Source organism: Eptesicus fuscus, chromosome 9 (genome assembly GCF_027574615.1).
Source record: "Eptesicus fuscus isolate TK198812 chromosome 9, DD_ASM_mEF_20220401, whole genome shotgun sequence".
Taxonomy (NCBI): Eukaryota; Metazoa; Chordata; class Mammalia; order Chiroptera; family Vespertilionidae; genus Eptesicus; species Eptesicus fuscus.
In genome coordinates, this window is record NC_072481.1 from 66,698,906 (window position 1) to 66,720,903 (window position 21,998).

Consider the following 21,998-nt stretch of genomic DNA (forward strand, 5'->3'; position numbering starts at 1 on the left):
GGTATTGTTTTTTAATTTTTGGTTTCCAATAGTCCATTGCTTTTATATAAAAATACAGTTGAAAGTGGATTTTTGTGTATTGACCTTGAATCTTCCAACCTTTTAAAATTCACATCATTGTCCCAAGAGTTTTTGTTGTTGCTGTTTTTTGCTTTTGTTGCAGATTTCCTAAGATGTTTCTATGTGGATAGTCATAGTGTGTGAGAATAAAGGCAGGTTCCTTCCTTCCTTCCTTCCTTCCTTCCTTCCTTCCTTCCTTCCTTCCTTCCTTCCTTCCTTCTTTCTTTCCTTCTTTTCTTTCTTTCTTTCTTTCTTTCTTTCTTTCTTTCTTTCTTTCTTTCTTTCTTTCTTTCTTTCTTTCTTTCGTTTCTTCCTTTTGCCATATTGTAGGAAGCCTTCATTATACTATTTAACAGAAGTGGAGCGACTGCACATCCTTGCTTTATTCCTGTGTTATGGGGCAAAGCATTCTGTTTTTTATCATTAAGTATGTTAGGTGAAGGCTTTTTTGTAGATTTCTTTTATCAGCTTAAAGAAGGTCACTTTTGCTCAAGTTGTGACATTTTTCCAGATTCTAAAACTGCTTGAGTTATGCCTTGAGTAGAGTGACCAAGGAAGCTCTTTTCCTTAGGTCTTTAGATTATGATACAAGGGCTCGATGGTTTTGTCATGCTTCTCCTGAGATTCTCTATTTCTCTCTGAAGTTGTTTGCTCTCATTTTGGAATCCTTCCTTTAGTAACATGGCCTGTTCCTAAAAAGGGACAAATAAAGAGTAAATAAAGTACAGCAGTAAGCAAATATCAACTTCTAGCTAGTTTCCACATTCTTAGTATTTCATTTATTGTTGAAATTTTATATACCATAAATATTCATTATACTTTCTCTTGGACATCCTAGCTGCATGATTGCTTTTCTTGAGCTTCCTTTAGCTAAGAGAGATTTTGGCTTATACCTTCTAATATAGTGATAAAATTAAATTATAAATCCCATTACTTCTATACAACATATGTGGGCAATCTTTTTTTTTAATATATTTTATTGATTTTTTACAGAGAGGAAGGGAGAGGGATAGAGAGCTAGAAACATCGATGAGAGAGAATCATCGACCAGATGCCTCCTGCACACCCCATACCAGGGATGTGACCACAGCCAATGTACATGCCCTTGCCCGGAATCGAACCTGGGACCTTTCAGTCCGAAGACCGACACTCTATCCATTGAGCCAAACCGGTTTCGGCATATGTGGGCAATCTTAATCATATGCTTCTTTTAAAATGTTATAGATTCTTTTACACACACACACACACACACACACACACACACACACTCAGACTTTATATACATACACATGACAGAAATAAAAATTCTCAAAATCAAAGGAAGTGCCTGAATCTTAGATCATGGAATTTGATTTAAGTTTCCACAGATTGGTGACAAGAGTAGCAGGATATAAGTAAGGACATCAAGGCCCCTAACTGTTCACACTGGATTTCTGCAGAGAGCTCACTACACAAACTAGGAGTAGGGCATAGGAAACAATCAGGAGTGAGGTTCTCTTAGAACCCAAGTCATACCAGGTGTGATAGGAAAACAGTAATTATGGATTCCTCTAAGTTGAAGGTGGTTCAGATATCTTACTAATCTGTGTAACCCTGTAAAAGCTCATCTTTTCGGAACCTCTGTTTGTTCTCCTAAGGCAGTGGTCGGCAAACTCATTAGTCAACAGAGCCAAATATCAACAGTACAATGATTGAAATTTCTTTTGAGAGCCACATTTTTTAAACTTAAACTTCTTCTAATGCCACTTCTTCAAAATAGACACATCCAGGCCATGGTATTTTGTGGAATAGACACACTCAAGGGGCCAAAGAGCCGCATGTGGCTCGCGAGCCACAGTTTGCCGACCACGGCCTTAAGGTATAGGTACACCGCAATTCTTGCTTCATATAATATTAAGCAAGAGATACAGATAAGAGATATTTACAGTGCCTAGAATATAATAGCTACCATTGGTTGAAGAATGTTCTGATGAAGGACTGGATATGAGATAAAGGAAAATATATATTTTTAAAAATAACCAGACATAGGCAGGCTCCAAGTAAGGCAGACAGACAGGGAGTGAAAGGTTTAAGTGGGCAAGCAAAGTCATTCCGGATTTCGTGTTCTAAAAGACACACAAGCAGGTTAGGGAGTGTGTAGCGAAAACAGAAAAAAAGAAACCTCAAGGTGATGCCATTACATACCTTAAGTTTAAGAGCCATAGTCCTCTCTTGCTCTGCCATTAATTGGGCCCTCTCCTGCTCCATCTTCTCAGTCAATTGTTTCACATGTTCCTGATAACTCTTTTCTTTCTCCTCCATCATCTGCTGATTCTTCTTTTGCATTTCCTCCAGCATTTTTGCTGCAGCCTCTGCAGATTCAGCTTTCACACGTTGCACTGCCAGGAGGAAAGGAAGAAGACAGATTCATGTGGGTGACGACCCTGCTTTTTCTTCTTTGTGAACTCACCTGTCATTGTTGCTGCTGACGCATTTGCCCCACTGAGACTCACTTTGGCTAGTAATAGGCATCTTTGCTCATCTGGCTCTTGTTTAAGGACCCAGGTCCTCCATGCCAAATTATTTAAACTTTTAAAAGCTGTTGAGGCTATATAGTCTCTTGAACTTGCTCCTCACCTTCGATCTCCTTTTCCTTTTCTGTGAGAGTCTGGTCTGTCTGCAGAATTGCATCAATCACAGACTCCTTGGACTTCAGGTATGTCTGAAGGACTTCTTCACTCTAGGCCCGAGAGAAAATGGCCTTAGTGATAGGAAATTGCTAGAAGCGCTTATTCCTATTTGCCCACCATGTTTTCCTGTAGGAATTGCTTTGCTTGGCCCTGATCTGTGTGCTGGTCACAGTGCCCTTGTCACAGGGTGGGCACAGGCTCCATGTTGGCCAAACCTGGCACCCGATGAAGCAGAATCCTTTGTAAGAGATTGATATAAATATAGATTGAGAGTCTCTATTCTCTGAGTGAGGCCTCTCCTTTTGGAGCTGTGGGTGCTGTGGTCCCATATGGGGTGAGGAATGAAGCCATCGTGGAGAGAGCAGAACCAAGGAAAGGCGGTGGAGTGAGACAGGGAGGAAGGGAAGTGTGGGGTTGAGGGGAGAAACAGAGACAGATAAATGCTGGTTACCTGTATTCCCTTCCTGGGTTCCTGAAGATACTTTTTCTTCAGCTCGTGCATAGTCTGCATTAAGAGATGATATCCTCCTGGTTTAGAATAAACCCCCTGCTTTATCTCTTCTTCTAAAGAATGGAAGATATCCTTAAGTAAAGCTGAGCAGCGATCCGATGATGCTTTCATATTCTCTTTACAAAAGTCATCTCGCCTTTTTTCTAGCTGGGCCTTTAATGTGAAAATAGGAAGTAGAAAGAATACAGAGAAAATATTAGCACAACCTCAGGATTTTTGGAAAGGCTTCTCAAAACCAAGTCTGTGATCACTGTACAACTTACAGGCACCTCAGCAGGACTATATCCTTACTCCTGATCCTGTCTTTCTACTGAAGTCCCTTTCTCCTTGGAGGTGAAGTTCATGGCAGAGATTGCTAGCTTTATGTTAGCACTTATGCTACCCATCTGCCGGTCATAGTGGGCCACGGCTTTTTGCACTGCTGCCGAGTTCTCTATCTGGGCCGAGGCCAGGACTACGTTCTCCATGCAGGGCAGGTCCCCACTGCTGATGGCATTGACATAGGTCAGAACTACGTTCTCTAGTCCTACAAATACACCTTTAGAAAGAAACTTCTGCTTTCAAATTGGAACAGCGATTGTATATGGAAGAAATGTGGCTCAATGTAAGCCTGCTCAAGATAACTAAGACTACATCTTTCTTTGCTTTTGGCTATAATATTAAATAGTCTGATAACAGCAAGCATGTAACTTGATGAAAAGCTCTGATTGTTACCTGCATGCATTTAACTAAATTATGCAAAAGAGTATTAGTTTATGCATGAAAGGAAAAAAAATGTTCAAAACTTTAAGTCAATCATAATAAAATTGGTTCTTCTTATAATAATAAAAAATAGTGGTTTTTGTCATTTTGAAGTCTAGTAAAAATTCCTTCTCTTCTGATAAATACCCATTTTATTTTCTAGTAGTAATTTGCTTTCTGAGATCCTAATCCATATAAACATAAGAAAAAAATTACCGCTAATTCCTTTTGAAATAAATGGTCTACATCCTTGAAGGAATTCTTCATGAAGACTTCAATGGCCTCTTTCTCACTGGCCATGTGCAGGTCCAGGACCTCTTGGTAGGTTTCTGTGGGCAGTTCAACCTTCTCACCCATCTGCTGGTCATAGTGGGCAATGGCCTTTTGCACTGCAGCCGAGTTCTCTATCTGGGCCAAGGCCAGGACTGCATTCTCCATGCAGGGCAGGTCCCCACTGCTGATGGCATCGACATAGGTCAGCACCAGGGTCTCCAGCCCTACAAATAGAGAACAAAAGATAACGTTTGTTGTAGGTGGGGTGAGGAAAAGTCCATCCTCTATAAATCTGGTGATATCTCTCAACACTCATTTGGTCACAGCATCTATGTCCTCAGCATCACGTAGACGTTTGCTAGAAATGCAGACCCTCAGCCTCTGCTCCAGATCAACTGAAATAAATCCTCCTCTGGCGAGATCTTGGGTGATATGGATACATATCAAAGGGTGAGAACCTCTGTTCTAGGCACCATAGACCTGTGTTTATTGAGTGCATGTGCTTTACCCTAAGCACCATTAGGATAGGAAATGTACCTCTCATTTATGTCTCTATCATCAGTTCTGGTCCGTGGTATTTATAAAATCAATATTTGTGAAAGAATTAAAAAGAAGTCCTCTGCCCTGGCCAGGTGGCTCAGTTGGTTGGAGCATCGTCACATGCACCAAAAAGTTGTGGGTTTGATTTCTGGTCAGGGCACACACCTAGGTTGTGGGTTCAATCCCTAGTTGGGGTGCATGTGGGAGGCAACTGATTAATGTTTCTCTCTCACATTGATGTTTCTCTCTCCTTCTCAAATTCATGGAAAAACATCCTTGGGTGAGGATTAAAAAAAACTAAAAATAAATTTAAAAAGGAGTTTCCATTTTATTCATTCTGGAAGAACACTGTCCAAGAGAACTTTCTGTGATGATGGTCATGTGCTGTATGTGCCGCCCAATATTGCAGCCCCTAGCCTTGTAATCAGAACTGTTAATCTTCTTTAATTCTAATTAGTCTACATTTAATTTTAGATAAATGTAGCTACTACACTTGTCTAGTAGCTATTATATGGAATAGTACAGGTCCAGCTTATTAAGGCAATTTTAAGCAATAGAGCTTTTTTATTTGTTCTTTTCTATCTTTACTCACCCACGAAATCTGACTAATAAAAATCTATTAGAAATGTTGTGTCATCTAGAATGTGCCATAGTAATAGTAGTCTTAACAGTGAGAGTAATGACCAGGAAGTGGACTCACGGGGTCCATTGACCTGGATGCCTCCTGAAAGGGTTTTGACTTTGGAATTGGTAAAGATGTAGGAACAGAAGTCCGCAGCTTGTTGCACAAATTCGGGGTCCAGCTCATCATCATGCATTGTCTCAAGTTGGCCTAGCTTCTTCCGATGAGTGGGCCGATCAAAGATAAAGCATTTCTTCTTTGGGAAGAACTTTCGGATACAAAGTCGGGGCAGGTTAAAATTTTTATCTTTAGGACTGGTACCTGGAGAGAGATAAAAAAGGACTTTGCTTAAAGAGGGGCTTGGAAACTTTTTCTGTAAATGTCCAAATGGTACATATATTAGGCTTTGCAGGTCAGGCTTTTCGTCATATTCAATTCTTCTATTATAGCATGAAAGCAGCCATGGACCATCTACATAGTATTCAATCAGTAAAACCTATTTGTATGATAGTTGGCAAGCTGGATTGGCCATCATTTGCCTGTGGGCTATAGTTTGCCAACCCCTGACCTAACGCATTGTTATGCTATAATCTATTTTCTTTAAATAAATGCCCATTCTACTCCATATTCTTTGGCTAATTATAGCATCACAAGCCCTAAGCAGGGAGATAAAAATCAAACTGATCACAGTACAGGGAAAGGTGAAAGAAAAAGAAACTTGTTCTTAGAACAGGGGAGAAGATAATTCAAAATGAAATCTATGAACTTAGATATTAAGAAAGCATTAATTATTAGAACGCAGCAGCTGAGAAGAAGTAGAAAACTATACATGTAAAAACACTAAGTAGAAACATAAAAGATGATGGTTTCTAATGGCTTGTGGTTCCCAATAATCAGTTGTCTGTCCCCTTTACCTTTCTTGAGTTTGAGTGAATTCTGCAGGTACTCGTCTGCTGAGATGGGTTGCCCATCTACTTCCAATTCTAGGGAAAAATCCCTCAGTGTCCACACAAAATCTGGAAAGAAGCTCACAAAGTCAGCTGAGTCCTCAACCTCATTTTCATCAGGTGAAGATTTTGCCCTTATTTTATCTGTCAGCTCTGTCACATAGCTGAGTAGCAAACTAAGGAAAATGCTGTAAAAGAACAGTGCCCCTCATGCCATATTAGTCCCACATATTCCAAACTTTCGTTTTTGTTTTGTTTCTAACTCAAGTGTTAATTCTTCCTGCCCTTGAGTTATTTTTTATACTTTCTCTTTTGGTGCTTGATTCACCAGGATTCACATTCATGGAGCTGGTTTTTAACTACAGGGCTCCCTGCCGGGGTTTTTTTTCCCAGCCTTACAAAAGGTTCAGCATTCTGGAGAAAGGGGCTGTGTGTAGATTCAAGAAGGAGTCCAAGGACAACAAAAGTTATTTTTGAAAGGCATTGAGGGTCAGAGGAGCTTCAGCTGAAGGGAACTGGAGACTCTTCTCCTTCACTCAGGAGCCTGCTTTTATTCAACACAATTTGTCCCAAGGCAAGGTGGAGATAATACACTTCAAGGGTAAGGTATCAAGGGTATCAAAGGGTAGAGAAGCATTGTCAGTTTGGGGAATAGCCTACAGCTGTTCAGGTGTTTGACCAACAGGAGGCAATAAAATATTCTGAGCTGTCAGTTAACAATAATCCTATTCAGGTTTGGGAGAAGTGCCTTACTTAGCTTTTTCCAACAGGTAAACTACATATGTGGCTCAGCAATGGTAGCCAACCTTTTGGCGAAACTCTTGTAATTATTACATGCTGGAATTGGTTCTTGGCACCTACCCTCTGATTTTGATGCTGTTCTGGACCACAAAAAGGATACTGCAGTTGGTCCATGGCCTGCTGGTTTATGGTCCCCATGCTGTTGTACACAAAGGTGCTGCTCAGCAGTATTGCCAGGGCAAAGATCCAGGAGTCATTTTGGTTGTCACCCTGGAAATCAGAACACATTTGGGCCAGGATTATGATTTGTTCTCATGGCACTTTCCAGGTCAGCAGTAGTAAACGGATGCTCGTTTAGTCCAGTGGCTTTTTTTAGATTAATGACTTATAAGAGGAAAACAAATCCAAAAGAAAATGATTGTTAGTAAGAGTTGGACTTTGAATACTCTTCTAATTAGTATTTTTGGTTACACGTATTCTCACTAAGACCTCTTATGACCATTGGCAGATAATTGCAAAACAAATAGTTCAGATTGGTGGGCACTCTAAAGCCTTAAATGTAATTTGATTTTCTCTATGTTTTTACAGCAAAATTGACTTATGTAAGAGTAATGATACTTATAGCTATTTTATCTAGTCATTATTATTCACCTAATACTTTTCATTCTTATTCAATAGTCAAAACAATACTATGAGGCAAATATAGACCGTTTGCATTGGTTTTACAGATCAGAAAGCTGAGGGTAAAAGAAGTGAAATTATTTGCTAAGGCCACTGTGTTAATGACAGAGTTTAAATCCCCACGACAGTTTAGGACTTCTGAACATTGATCCTTAATTAAAGTTGTCTGTAGGATAGGACTCATGGCTGATTTTGTTTGTAGTACCTTTATGCATCTGTGTTAACTGGTTTAGCTTATAGCCTCTTGTTAATAATTAGAATACTATCTAATGACCACTATGCTCTTTTAGGATTTTGCCTTATATTTTCTTTACCCCTGATTACAAAACTTAGTCTCTTAGCATGTAAACAGAAATGAAAAACACACATATGGTTTAATGCCAGCTCTTATTTGAATAAAAATTAAAATAATAAAATTTAAAAAAAGAAAAGAAAAAATATTAAATAGTGTAGAAAATACCCAGAAATGAGGGGATTATGTCCAAATTAAATCTTTAATACTTACCTTCTCTACATCTCCCAGCCCCTCAGTGTCAAGCAGAACTAGGGTGTAGTTTGGTTTCTTAGGGTGAGGCACACACCACATCCAGATGCCTTTGGTGTGAGACTGAACCGTGGAGCCCAGAGAGAAGCCTTCAGGGGGACAGGAGAGGGAGGGAGTTGAGTTTTCATAGCAGATGTGTCTTAAAATGAAGATAAATGTAAACATAATCAAGGTAAGAAGAGACTATAACCAGTGGCCTGGCTGGCAAGGCTCAGAGGTTGAGCGTTGACATAAGAACCAGGAGGTCATGGTTCCACTACAGGGCAGGGTTCATGCCCTGGTTATGGGCTCCATTCCCAGTGTGGGGTGTGCAGGAGGCAGCTGATCAATGATTCTCACTCATCACTGATGTTTCTAACTCTCTCTCCCTCTCCCTTCCTCTCTGAAATCAATAAAAATCCTACCTAATAAAAGAGTAATATGAAAATTAACCCATCACTATGCTACACTCACAAGCCACACCCACAAGCCATGCCCACTGCCAATCAGGAGCAAATATGCAAATAAACCCAACCAATATGGCTACGGCCACAGAGAGCAGGAGGGAGGCTTGGGTTTCCCTGGCGATGGAGGAAGCCAAGCTTTCTGCCTGCCTTTGCCGGCCTAGGCTTCCACTCAAGGCTACAAAGTTTTAATGATAGAAGATACATAAATCCAAACAGAAATGGCGGCAGCCATGCAGCTGGAAGAGCAGGAGGCTAGGGTTGCACCAGGCCATGGAGGAAGCCAAGCTTTCCACACACCCTGGCTGGCCCAGGCTGGCCCAGGCCTTGGCTTAAGGCTACAAAGTTTCAATTATACAAGATACATAAATCCCAACAGAAATGGCTGCCGCCAAGGAGCAAGCAGAAGGCTGGGCTCCGCTCTAGGCTACAAAGTTTCAATTGTAGAAGATAAATAAACCCCAGATACCACGGCCTCCACTTGGGTCACCAGGGGGCGTGGCCAGTATGCAAACCACCACAGACCCCTAGCCTAGGCTGTCCCACGCCCCAAGGGAACCCCCACCCTGATCTGGGACACCCTTCAGGGCAAACCAGCTGGCCCTCACCCATGCACCAGGCCTCTATCCTATCTAATAAAAGAGTAATATGCAGATTGACCATCACTCCAACACACAAGATGGCTGCCCCCATGTGGTCAAAGATCCTGCCCCCATTTGGACACAAGGTGGCCACCACAAAATGGCCAGCAGGAGAGGGCAATTAGAAGGGACCAGGCCTGCAAGGGAGGGCAGTTGGGGGTGATCAAGCCTGCAGGGAAGGGCAGTTAGGGGTGACCAGGTTGGCAGGGGAGGGGAGTCGGGGGTGACCGGGCCAGCAGGAAAGGGCAGTTTGGGGGGGGGACCCAGGCCTGCAGGGCAGAGCAGTTGGGGGAGACCAGGCCTGCAGGGGAGGGCAGTTAGGGGTGACCAGGCCTGCAGGGGAGGGCAGTTAGGGGCAAACAGACTGGCAGGGGAGGGCAGTTAGGGGCAAACAGACTGGCAGGGGAGCAGTTAGGCATCAATTAGGCTGGCAGGGGAGTGGTTAGGGGGTGATCAGGCTGGCAGGCAGAAGCGGTTAGGGGCAATCAGGAAGGCAGGCAGGCAGGCAAGCAGTTGGGAGCCAGCAGTCTTGGATTGTGAGAGGGTTGTCCGACTGCCCATTTAGGCCCGATCCCATGAGGATCGAGCCTATATAGGCAGTTGGACATCCCTCATGGGGTCCCAGGTTGGAGAGGGTGCTGGCTGGGCTGAAGGACAACCCCTCCCTGTGCATGAATTTTGTGCACTGGGCCTCTAGTAAAATATATATTTTTTAAATTAGCTGGGTTTTTTGAGTCCACATGTAAGTAAGATCATATAGTATTCATCTTTCTCTGTTCTGACTTATTTCACTTAGTATATGCTCTTAAGGTCCAACCATTTTGCTGCAAATGGCAAGGTTTCCTGTTTCTGTTATGACTATAATATTCTATTATATATGTACTAGTGGCCCGGTGCATGAAATCCATGCACATTAAAGGGGGATTAATTAGAGGAAATATTTTAATATTGCTATTTGCCCTTGCTCTATAATAGAAGTGTCAGAGATGAAAAAAAAATAGTAAAATGTATATGAAAATCTTCCTCCTGTCAGAGACTGGGGCATGCTGTGGGATCCAGAGTCAAGTCCTCACCCACCCATGGAGCCTCAGTTGTCCCAGATTGGAGAGGGTGCAGGCTGGGCTAAGGGACACTCCCCCCCCCCCACCCTGTGCACTTATTTTGTGCACCGGGCCTATAGTACATTAATAAAAAACTACAATCAGTATTGATTTTACAGAGAAACAGGGATATTCAACTATCCAATACATAAAAACATTTAACACCTTTTTTATTATAGAAACATTAACAAATTAGGACTAAAAGAAAACTAACTCAACATTAAAAAAGTTATATATGAAATCCTTCAGCCAGCATCACACTCTATGGTCCAAGAGAGAAAGCTTTTCCTTCTACAAAATTAACCAAAATAGTTCAAAGACCTACATGTAAGAGCTAAAACTATAAATTTCATAGAAGAAAACATAGGGAGAAAACTTCATAATATTGAATTTGGAATGATTCCTTGGATATGACACCAAAAGCATAAACAACGAAAGAAATATAGATAAGTTGGATTCAAAATTAAAACTTTTGTGGGTCAAAGGATACTATCAACAGAGTTTCATAGTTATCCTATGGAATGGGGGAAAATATTTCTTAGTTAAGGGATTGATATCCAGAATATATAAAGAAGTCCTGCAATGCAACCCCAGAAAACAAATAAGCCAATTAAAAAGTGAGCCAAGGACTTGAACAGAATAACCAATAATCATATAACAAGATAATAAATAGCACTAGCTATTAGGGAAATACAAACCAAAATCACAATGAGATGGTATTTGACACCATTAGGATGATCATTATCAAAAAAATAAAATAACAGCCTGGCTTGTGGCTTGTGGTTGAGTGTGGACCTATGAACCAGGAGTTCATGGTTCGATTCCCAGCTTGGATTGTGAGCTTGATCCCCAGTGTGGGGCTTACAGGTGGCAGACAATCAATGTTTCTCTCTCATTATTAATGTTTCTATATCTCTCTCTCCCTGTCTGAAGTCAATAAAAACAAACAACAACAAAAAACACCACACACACAGCAAAATAACAGGTATTGGCAAGAATGTGGAGAAATTAGAATCCTGTGCATTTCTGGGAGAATTGTAAAATGCTACATTTGCTGTGGAAAATGATATGGTGATTCTTTAAAAAATTAAATATAGAATTCTAGGAAAAGAATACAAATTTATGCTCTTAAAAGGGAAATTAAGGCAAAGTGGGAAGAGACAGTGAGTTGACTCTTTCAGATCATAGTAAAATTAAGAGCATAACTATAGATTAAAAGCTCGCTTTCAATATGCCTCCCCATCTCTACCTTGCTCTTTCTGTAACACCGTACTCAAAGCTGGTAGTGTGGATGGAGAGAAGGGATCTGGCAGAGCTTAGCTGGTGCCCCTCACCTTTTTTCTGCCCAGCCAGCTTGTTCATCAGGTAGGATTTGCCTGTGCGGTAGAGACCCACAATGGCCACCACCACAACAGGCTGTGTGATGGCAGACAGGATCTTCAAAGCTTCTGGGTTAACTGCTAGTTGTGTGTCAGTGTTCTCAATGAGGCACACCGGGCCTGGCATCTGGATGTCTGAGGCCATGTCCAGGGTGTCACCTTATCTGCAAGTGAGGAGATGGGATGGATTAGTACTTCCATTCTAAGTAGATCAAGAACTTTCACCAGGTTATTTTGATCCAGATGGTAGAGTCATAAAATTCCCCAACATGGCCAGAAGTTCTGTGTCAACAGTTAGATGGATGAGGGGAAGATTTGTATTATTTTAGAAAGTTACAGAAGTGCAATTGAAGGAGTACATTAAAAAATATTGGTATGACAAGGACATCAACATTTAAACACTTTCATGAACAAAATCTTTAATTTACCATAGAAAGCTTTCTTTTTAGATTCTCAATAAAATATTCATACTAGAGCCCACCTGGTCTGGCTCAGTGGTTGAGCGTGGGCCCATAAACCAGGAGGTCAGGGCTCAATTCCTGGTCAGGGTACATGCCTGGATTTCAGGCTTGATCACTAGTAGGGGATGCATAGGAGGCAGCCAATCAATGTTTCTCTCTCATTATTGATGTTTCCACCTTTCCGTCTCCCTCTCTCTAGAAATCAATAAAAACTATAAAAAATTTATTTGCTAGACATGAAATATAAAATAGAATAGGGTTCAGAGAGTAGTTTATATCCTGGCCATATGTAAGGAATTTAATATTTATTTGTTAATTAATTCTACTATGAATAAAAACTTTTGGGAATAAGTGTTTCATCATTTGATGTATGCTCTTTGGACAATTTTCACAAATTTTTTTTGTTGGTAATCCTCATTGGAGGATATTTTTCCCATTGATTTTTAGGGAGAGTGGGAGGGAGAGGGGCGAGACAGAGAGAGGAAACATCGATGTGAAACAGACACTTGGATTGGTTGCCTCCTGCACATGCCCCCACCACAAACATTCAATCCACCCTTCATCCAAGGGTTGACACTATAACTACTGTGCAAAAACAGGCAGGGCATTTTTCACAGATATGAAATGTGTGTTTTTTCTACTAGTTGTTCTTATTTTGCAGAAGTGAGGGTTCACAGAACTGTTTATACTGCTATTCTGGAAGTGGACCAATAAACTTACATTTGCTAATTTTATAAAAATGTATTACTGTATGAAAAACATGACTAGGGACCTGCCCAAAGCCTTGATATGGGCTTGTGCAAGCAAGGGTCCCTATACATTAACTTCATTAGCTTCACAAAAAATTAGCCTCCAACTAAAAGGGGGTAAGACTGCACAACTGCAAATACTGAATGTTGCCAAAAACCATGTTTGTGTGTATGTGTGTGGTGTAAGGGAACGAAAGGCTATGAAATATGGATTAAAAGATCAGGAGAGCCTAGGTTGTTCGATGAAAATATATTTCCAGTCATACACTTGTAGGTTTTCTGTTTTGTTCTGTTTTTCCATTTGGTAGAGGAGAAGGAGAAGCAGGAAGAAGTCAGGAGGGGAGAAAACTGGGGAGGAGAGGGAGAGGAAGAGCTGAAAGGAGAGAGAGACAGAGGGTTGTCAGACAAGTAGGTGATGAGTAAAGTTCATGCCAAGCCAAGAAATTCAGAGGCAGTTTCCAGAAAGCAAGAGCAATTCTACCTGAGAGCACAGACAGGTCACGTAAACAAAATGTTGGCTTTAGCAATGCAGGTTCATTAAAGAGAAAACTTTTTAGTAATGTAGTGGGGCAGAATTCTACTTGCAAGGGGTAAGAAAGAAGTTGTCCCTAAAGAAATTGCATCTAGTGGACTGGGGCTATTTTTTATTTTATTTTATTTTTTAAAAAGTGTTATTTTTTAAATTACAGTTGATGATCAATATTATATTGAAGTATGGTAGCAACCATACTTAGGTAAAAACTGCTGTTTGAATTTTAACCCTGCTATTCTGGCTTCTGTTACACACTTGCTTGCTTGGACAATAGGGTGGTTACCTCAGCTTCCAGACTGAGACCTGGAGACTCACAGAGGTAATTTTCCTGTACCTGTGGACCAGGACTACAGGAGATCGATTCCCACTGACTCAGTAGCTTCAGGAGTAGAAACTGTAGATAACCTTTAGAGATTACTGACTCTGCTTGGGTCTGCTTCTGTAAAAACCTGCTTTCCTAAGATAGGGCCACATTCCAATAATGTCCAGCAGGGGCTGGGAACCCTCCTGCAGGCTGTTCCCAGACTTTAGAATTTAGAATTTAGAACAAAGGAAAAATTTTGTGGTTTGGACCTTTAAAAGAGCTGCCTACACCTGGGACAGCGCGGTCGTGAGGGTGGCCACCTGCGTGTGTTGCTCTCGCGGCCATCCTGGCCAGTTCAATAAATCCTTGCCTGCTTTTTTTTTAATCAATCAGCAGCTTCCGGTGGTCTTATTTTTGACTCCAGGGTTCGACCCCACAACATTTGGAGGCCCCAGCGAGATGCCCGAGAGAGAGGAGAGAGGGACCCCCCAGAAGTGGCTGGAGGCTCTCCCTCCTTTCAGGGACCTTAGCTGGAGACAGGAGCTGCAAGGATTTATTGAAAAACGGGGAGGCTGGTCTCTGGAAGTAAGGAGCCCAGACCGGTCTCAGGAGGTAAGGTGCCCAGACCAGTCTCAGGAGGTAAGGCGCCCAGGCTGAGATCTCAGGGGTAAGAGTCTGTCGGAGGGCTGGATGCAGCATAAACTCCAGACTCTGGTCGGGACATAACGGTGTCCTCGGCCCAGGAGGACACACGGTGTCCTCAGCCCGTAAAAATGTCCGGACTGGTTGTCTTGTATTTTGTCGTGTTGGTGTCAGGACTGTTTGTTTTGTCTTTTTGTCTTGTGTTTGTCTGTCATATTTGGGCCCTATGTGTATATTATTTGTTGAGTTTTGATTTGTCAAGGTTTTGTCAGTTTGTTGTCACTTTGTTGAAATCCTCTTGGAGGACATTGAGTGGTTCTTCCCTTCTTGTTTAATCTTGGACTGTGTGATTAGATTACTGAGCTTTTTATAAAGGTTCCTTGCAAGGTTTTGCCTGTCCTGGAATAATGCTCTGTGTGTAACCTGTCCCTCCCCGACTAAGCATTTTTTTTCCCCAGGTCAACACCGGACTGTAGGATAACTTTCCCCTCACAGTCCCTGGAATATTAGTTTTGTTTCCTTTGTCCAACATGAGTGCCATTTCTGTTTTGCTGAAACATGGGTTGAAAATCCTGTCCTGGGATGTGGGAAAGGGAGGCCCTCATCAGGGGACTTAAAGGCAGTGTTCCTGTTATCTGCTCAGATCCCAAAACTGTAAGAATACTTGTTTACTGAAATGGTATAAGTACAGATGTTTGTTTGATATTTTGTTTGTCTGCTTGGGTATAATTATTTGTTCATGTGAGGAAGTCTGTGAGAAGAAAAAAAAAAGAAACATTTAATTTATTTAAGGCTGAGTGCTCTGACACACAGCAAATCGCCCCAAGTGGCCACTGAGATTTCTTTTTCCCAGGGGTGTTTGCTCTCTGTCAGAGGGGGAATCAGCCCGCTTAACAACATTTCTGTCTATGTTTATTCATTTGAAGGAATAAAGTTGTAACAATTGTTGTCCAAAGAGGTTTAAAGCAGGGACCACATTCTAAAGTTAACTATAAGAAGGAAGCCAGAGCTGGCAAAGTCACCAAGTCTGCCCAGCAAGCTCAAAAAACTAAATGAATCTTATTTCTGACACCTGCTGCCACCCAGTCTTAATCAGTGGTGGAGAAACGGTCTCAGAAGTGTTTGTCTCAATTGGCCATTTAAGTTTTGAAGTGATTAATGTTTACAGTACATTGCAAAATCTTTAGAAGAAAAGGAAAATATTTTGTGGGCCACTTGGTCCTTGTGTGTGTGTGTCAACTCTTAAGTTATAGTTTTAAAATCAGTAATTTTAATGGAAACACACTCAAGCAGAGGGGCTTTTTAGAAAGGTTGAAGTGTAAGGGTCACTGGTACCCCCCATCTCACCTTCATTGGCAGGAGACAAGCGCTTTTCCCAGTGGGAACAGAGAGTGGACTGCCAGATGAAAACGCCTCGGTGGGAGCCTTCCTTTGACACCTGGGACTCGCACCGCGCTCCCTGCCTCCGCCCACCTGGTGTCCATCCCCTCCAGGGGTTGTTTTGAGTAGCTGCTGGAGGCAGTGATGAAGAGGGAAATTCCCTTGTGACCCCCAGCACCCCAATGAGACCCAAGAACCCCCGGCAACTCCTTGGACACTTTTCACCGTGTTCTGTTAGGAGGCTTAAAGGAATGTTCTGTTAGAGGGCTTAAAGAAGGCACAGCTAGTAATCCCTCCATTCCCCTTTTCAGGCTTATCAGAATCTGAGATCCTTATCTATATGAAAAATGTGGCATTTTTTAATTTCAAGCAGCTGGAGGCCTGGGAACAGGGTGATGGGCCTGCTCCCTCCTCCCTCTGCCTTTTTCTAAATATTTTAAAATAATAGAAGGTTTGAAAGTTAATTTGAAATTATGAAGGTTTTTGTAAAGGTTGTACATGTGATGAGAAAGGGGAACAGAGAAAGAAAAGGCCAGCAGCAAATAGAAGAAATTAGTATGCCTATTGTAGGAAGTGGGGGCACTGCAAGAGAGAATATCCTGGCAGGTTACCTAGAGAAGCAAAAGGGGAGACTCAGACTCCAAGGGTCTTTAACTTAGAGGAAGAGAACTAACAGGACAGGGGCTCCTTTCCATTGAGCCCCCAGGAGCCCAGGGTAACCTTACAAGTGGGGGGCAAACCTGTTAGTTTCCTGGTGGACACTGGGGCAGCCTATTCAGTCTTGACAGAGCCGATGGGACCCATAACCTCTAAGAAGACATCAGTCCAGGGAGCCACCAGACAAATTGCCTGTTTTCCTTGGACATCAAAAAGGACTGTAGACCTCAGAAGGACATGGTAATGCATTCATTTCTGATCATGCCAGAATGTCCGTACCCCCTGTGTAGGCGTGACCTCCTACAGAAACTATTTGGACGTGCTACCATATCTTTGAGGGGGATGGAGCGGGAATTCATATAGGCAGTTGGATACTGCCCCCTGTGGATACCGGGGCTCGCGGAGATTGCTAAACCTCTGTACTCAAGTACTAGGGGAATGCATCCACTGAACTGAACCGAAGTGGAACAACGGGCCTTTGAGGAGCTAAAGAAGGCTCTCATCTCAGCACCTGCCCTAGCCTTGCCGGACGTCAGGAACCCCTTCCACCTTCACGTGAGTGGGGTAAGAGGCATTGCCAAAGGGGTTCTCACTCAGACTCTAGGTCCCTGGAAGAGACCTGTAGCCTATCTGTCTAAGAGGCTAGACCCCGTGGTAGCAGGGTGGCCAGCGTGCCTCCGGGCAGTGGCCACCACAGCATTGCTGGTGAAGGAGGCAGATAAGCAGACTCTGGGCCAGAAACTAGCCGTGACAACACCCATGGTGTGGAGGCCCTCCTTCGAGGTGCTCTGGAGAGATAGATGTCAAACACCAGGATCACCCAGTGCCAAGCTATTCTCCTAGACCAGCCCTGCGTCTGGTTCCATAAGATACTGGCCATCAACCCTGCCAGCCTGCTTCCAGATGATGATCCAGAGGAGCTTACTCAGGACTGCACAGAGGTAACAGACGCAGTACAAACAGCTCACCCAGACCTGACAGATGTCCCGCTATCATCACCAGACAAGGTACTGTTCACGGTTGGGAGCAGTTATGTTCAGGATGGCATCCAATATGCAGAGCAGCGGTAGTAGCCCTGGACCGCACCATTTGGGCGCAGTCCCTGAATAGGGAAACCACGGCACAAAAAGTCGAACTTTTGGCCTTAATCCAGGCCCTTTGATGGGGACACAGTGCCATCCACTGGGAAAGACGGTTACCAACTGCAGCGGGAAAGGACATTAAAAATAAGGAAGAGATTTTAGCCTTATTAGAGGTCATCTGGCTCCCAAGGGCAGTTGCAATAGTGCACTGCAACTAGGACATCAGAAAGGGGAGACAATTGAAGCCAGAGGAAACAGAGCCGCAGACCAAACTGCCAAGGAAGCTGCCCAAAAACCAGTGGGGCCTTTACAAGTTTTAGTAACCCTGCCGGACCTGGACCTATGCAGACCCCCTCTTACACCAAACAAGAGGAGGAATTGGCAGAACAGAAGCAAGCTATCAAAGGACCAGATGGTTGGTGGATCCTATTAGATGACAGACTGTTGGTCCCAGAGGCTCTAGGTCGGACGTTACACCAGGCTACCCACTTGGCGTCACCAAGACTTCTGAACTTCTGTGAGGCAGGTACTGCCAAGCTTAGATATGGAAATTAAAAGCATAGTCACTAGAAGTATTGTCTGTGCACAGGTAAATGCTAAGCAAGGTAAGAGGGTCCCCCTGAGAATTTGGGCCCCACGGAAATTCCCCAAGAGAGCATCGGGAGGTGGATTTCACAGAGATTAAGCCACCAGTGTCAGGGTATAAGTATCTGCTAGCTCTCATAGACACCCTGTCGGGTTGGGTTGAAGCATACCCCACTAGGACAGAAACTGCCTCTATAGTTGTCAAGAGATTACTCCAGGAGATTATACCTAGATTCGGGCTGCCAGTAGTCATAGGATCAGATAACAGCCCCGCCTTTGTAGCCTAGGTATTTCAAAGTATAGCTCGAGCCTTAGGCCCAGAATCTGGACAGGCATAAGCAGGACTCTAAAAAGTACTTTAACTAAATTTGTCCTAGAAACCGGTGAAAACTGGACCAACCTTCTGCCCTTCGCCCTCTTATGGGCCATGTGTACCCTCTACCGGGAGGGGTTCCTCCCTTCTTTTTGAGATCATGTATAGTAGACCTCCTCCCATCCTTTCCAGGGTCAGGGAGAAACTGAAAGCTGGAATTCATAACCATTCCCTTACTCAAGTCCTTACAGGCTCTGCAGTATATCCAGAGAGCCACCCATAAGCTTGTTCGAGATGCACTGCCAGTGCCCACCGCGGACCCTGTACATCCCTTCCAGCCCGGGGACTCGGTGTGGGTAAAGAAGTTCACTGCCCAAGGACTCACCCCAACCTGAAAGGGACGCTACACTGTTATACACGGCTGTTGAAGTGGACGGCACCCAGACCTGGCTACACCACTCCCAGCTCCTGCACCACGAAACGGCCTGGATCCTGGCAACCAGCGTCCTCATCCATGAGATCCCTAGCCTGGGCTCCACACAGGCCAGGAGGAGATTCGACACCTGCAGGAGGGGAACTGGACTTCAGTGAGGACAGTACTGATGGGGACTGTGGTACTAGGGGCCTTGGTAACTGTAAGAACATTTTTGCTAGGCAGTGAGAAAGTCCAGGGCTAAGTAAGGCTAGATGTGCTAGGGGACGGGAGAGCAGGAACAGAACAGAGAATGCCCTTAAAGGAAGTAAGATGAGTCCATGATTTGACTCATGCACCTAAAACCAGTGGGGAATGAAGTATGGTAGCAACCATACTTAGGTAAAAACTGCTGTTTGAATTTTAACCCTGCTATTCTGGCTTCTGCACACACTTGCTTGCTTGGACAATAGGGTAGTTACCTCAGCTTCCAGACTGAGACCTGGAGACTCACAAGGTAATTTTCCTGTGCCTGTGGACCAGGACTACAGGAGATTGATTCCCACTGACTCAGTAGCTCCAGGAGTAGAAACTGTAGATAACCTTTAGAGATTACTGACTCTGCTTGGGTCTGCTTCTGTAAAAACCTGCTTTCCCAAGATAGGGCCACATTCCAATAATGTCCAGCAGGGGCTGGGAACCCCCCTGCAGGCTGTTCCCAGACTTTAGAATTTAGAACAAAGGAAAATTTTTGTGGTTTGGACCTTTAAAAGGGCTGCCTACACCTGGGACAGCGCGGTCGTGAGGGTGGCCACCTGCGTGTGTTGCTCTCGCGGCCATCCTGGCCAGTTCAATAAATCCTTGCCTGCTTTTTTTTTAATCAATCAGCAGCCTCCGATGGTCTTATTTTTGACTCCAGGGTTCGACCCCACAACAATATGAGTTTTAGTGTACTACATAGTGGTTAGACATTTGTATACCTTAAAAGGATCTCTTCTATGGGTCTAGTATCTACATGTCAGCATACATAATTATTACATTACTAGAGGCCTGGGGCACGAATTTGTGCATGGGTGGGGTCCCTCAGTCTGGCCAGTGATCGGGGCTCATCAGAGCGTCTCACTGAGTCCTGATCTGGGCTTATTGGGGCCGGCCGGACAGGGGAAGGGGCCCGGGAGATTGGCCAGATGGGAGTGGGAAGGGCTGCAGAGGTTGGCCGGCTGGCTAGGGAAGGGGTCGCAGGAGGTTGGTCAGCTGTGCGAGGTTGGCTATGGGAGCACACGGACCACCAGGATGCAGCTCCTGTGTTGAGCCTCTGCCCCCTGGTGGTCAGTGCGCATTATAGCAACTGGTCATTCTGGTCGTTCTGCAGTAATGGTTGCTTAGGCATTTATTATATAGACTAGAGGCCCGATGAACAAAAATTCATGCGAGAGTAGTAGGCCTTCCTTCACCCGGCTGCTAGCACCAGCATCCCTCCAGCACCTGAGACCCGGGCTTACATCCTCTGGCCACCCGCAGGCACCCAGGACCCAAGCTGGCTTCCCTTGGGCCGCCCGCAGGCACTCAGGACCCGGGCTGGCTTCCCTCCAACCCCGGCTTCATTAGGAAGGATGTCTGGAATGATATCTGGTCTAATTAACATATTTCCCTTTTATTATTTTAGATTACTGACTATATTCTCTAGGCTTTACTTTACATCCCTTTGACTGTTTTGTAACTGCCAATTTGTATTTCTTAATCCCTTCCCCATTTTCACCCGGCCCCCATCCTTCCTCACATATGGCAACCAGAAACAAAGCTCATCGGTATGACTGAAATGTCTGGTGTTTTTGTGAATCTTCATCTTTCACTCTGAGTTTCTGGTTTTTCTTTCTTCTTTTTTAACAGTGTCAGGTGGCTGTTTATGCTGCATCTCATTTTCTATGCCTCGTTCTCATAAAAATAACATATCTGTAGCCCTTTCAGTGTGTCAGCTGCAGTCAGATCAGAATTGAGCAAGTTCCCTCAAAGACAATGGTAATTTAACTGTGTCTGCAGCGAACACAATGTTGGCAAAAAGAAAGACAAGCCTAATGCATTTCAAACTGTGAGCTTAGCCCCATGTCTGCTGCTGCCTAATTCCTCCAGGCACAGTAGTGACACAGGGATTGCTGCCACCTGATATCGATGGGATTGAACCTCACAGTCTGTCCCATACAGGCTCTGCTTCAAGCTTATCTTCATGCTCATCGTTCTTTGGAAAACAAACTGACCCTTATAAATCTCTCCCACCCTGCCCCAACCTTATCCTGGACTCCATTTCTCAGAGTACAACTTCCTGTAGATGTGGGGAGAAAGCTGCTTTGATGAGAAAATAGTTCTTACCTGTTTTTTCTCCTCAGTGTAGGATGCAGTGGTTTCTTCTCTGCCTTTCACTGGATGAGATGATTGGGCTTTTATTTAAACTCTGCTGTGACGTGGCTGTCCTGACTTCCTAAAGTACTTAACTAGAAATGAAGGATTTAGAGTAATAGAAACTGAAAGCACTGAGTAAAAAGCAGTGACTCAAGAACCATGAAAGGAATTTCTGCAAGCTATGAAAGTGGGAGGGTACATGGATTTCACAGGATTTTTTAACTAGTTCATGTCAGGCCAGCAGAGGACATTTGTCTCAGGTGGACTAGAAAGTCCCGAAGGACTTTCATGGAACAACCTGTGGTCACCCTATCTGGTGCAACAGGAGGCATTTGCAAGGAGGGAGAGACAGCAGGCCAAGGATAACAATGGCAGCTTACAGCCCTCAGCCTCAAAGGCCAGCACTAATTGTGTTGAAGGACAAAGGACTCCATCTTATCACACTAGAACACTTATATCCCCCCCACAGCCTCCGCCCCTTGAAGGTTTTGCACATAAAATTCAACCCCAAGGACAGTGGAGACTGAGTGCTAACCTTCTCCTGTTGTGGCTCCATTCCCCCATTCCCTCTAATAAACTTCCCTCCTGCTTG

At 43.7% G+C, this 21,998-nt stretch overlaps 1 protein-coding gene across 1 annotated transcript; it reads right to left on the bottom strand.

Moving 5' to 3' along the window:
* Positions 1-334: 334 nt before the first annotated feature.
* Positions 335-21,412, bottom strand: LOC114229937 (guanylate-binding protein 1-like). The gene is made up of 11 exons (XM_054721284.1): positions 21,377-21,412; positions 11,848-12,056; positions 8,291-8,418; positions 7,265-7,374; positions 6,331-6,527; positions 5,495-5,737; positions 4,198-4,478; positions 3,181-3,393; positions 2,677-2,779; positions 2,245-2,438; positions 335-752 (listed from the first exon to the last, which is right to left on the bottom strand). Exons 2-11 carry the CDS (start codon positions 12,035-12,037, stop codon positions 636-638), a joined length of 1,776 nt encoding a protein of 591 aa, XP_054577259.1. The 5' UTR covers positions 12,038-12,056; positions 21,377-21,412; the 3' UTR covers positions 335-635.
* Between the last annotated feature and the right edge of the window lie 586 nt (positions 21,413-21,998).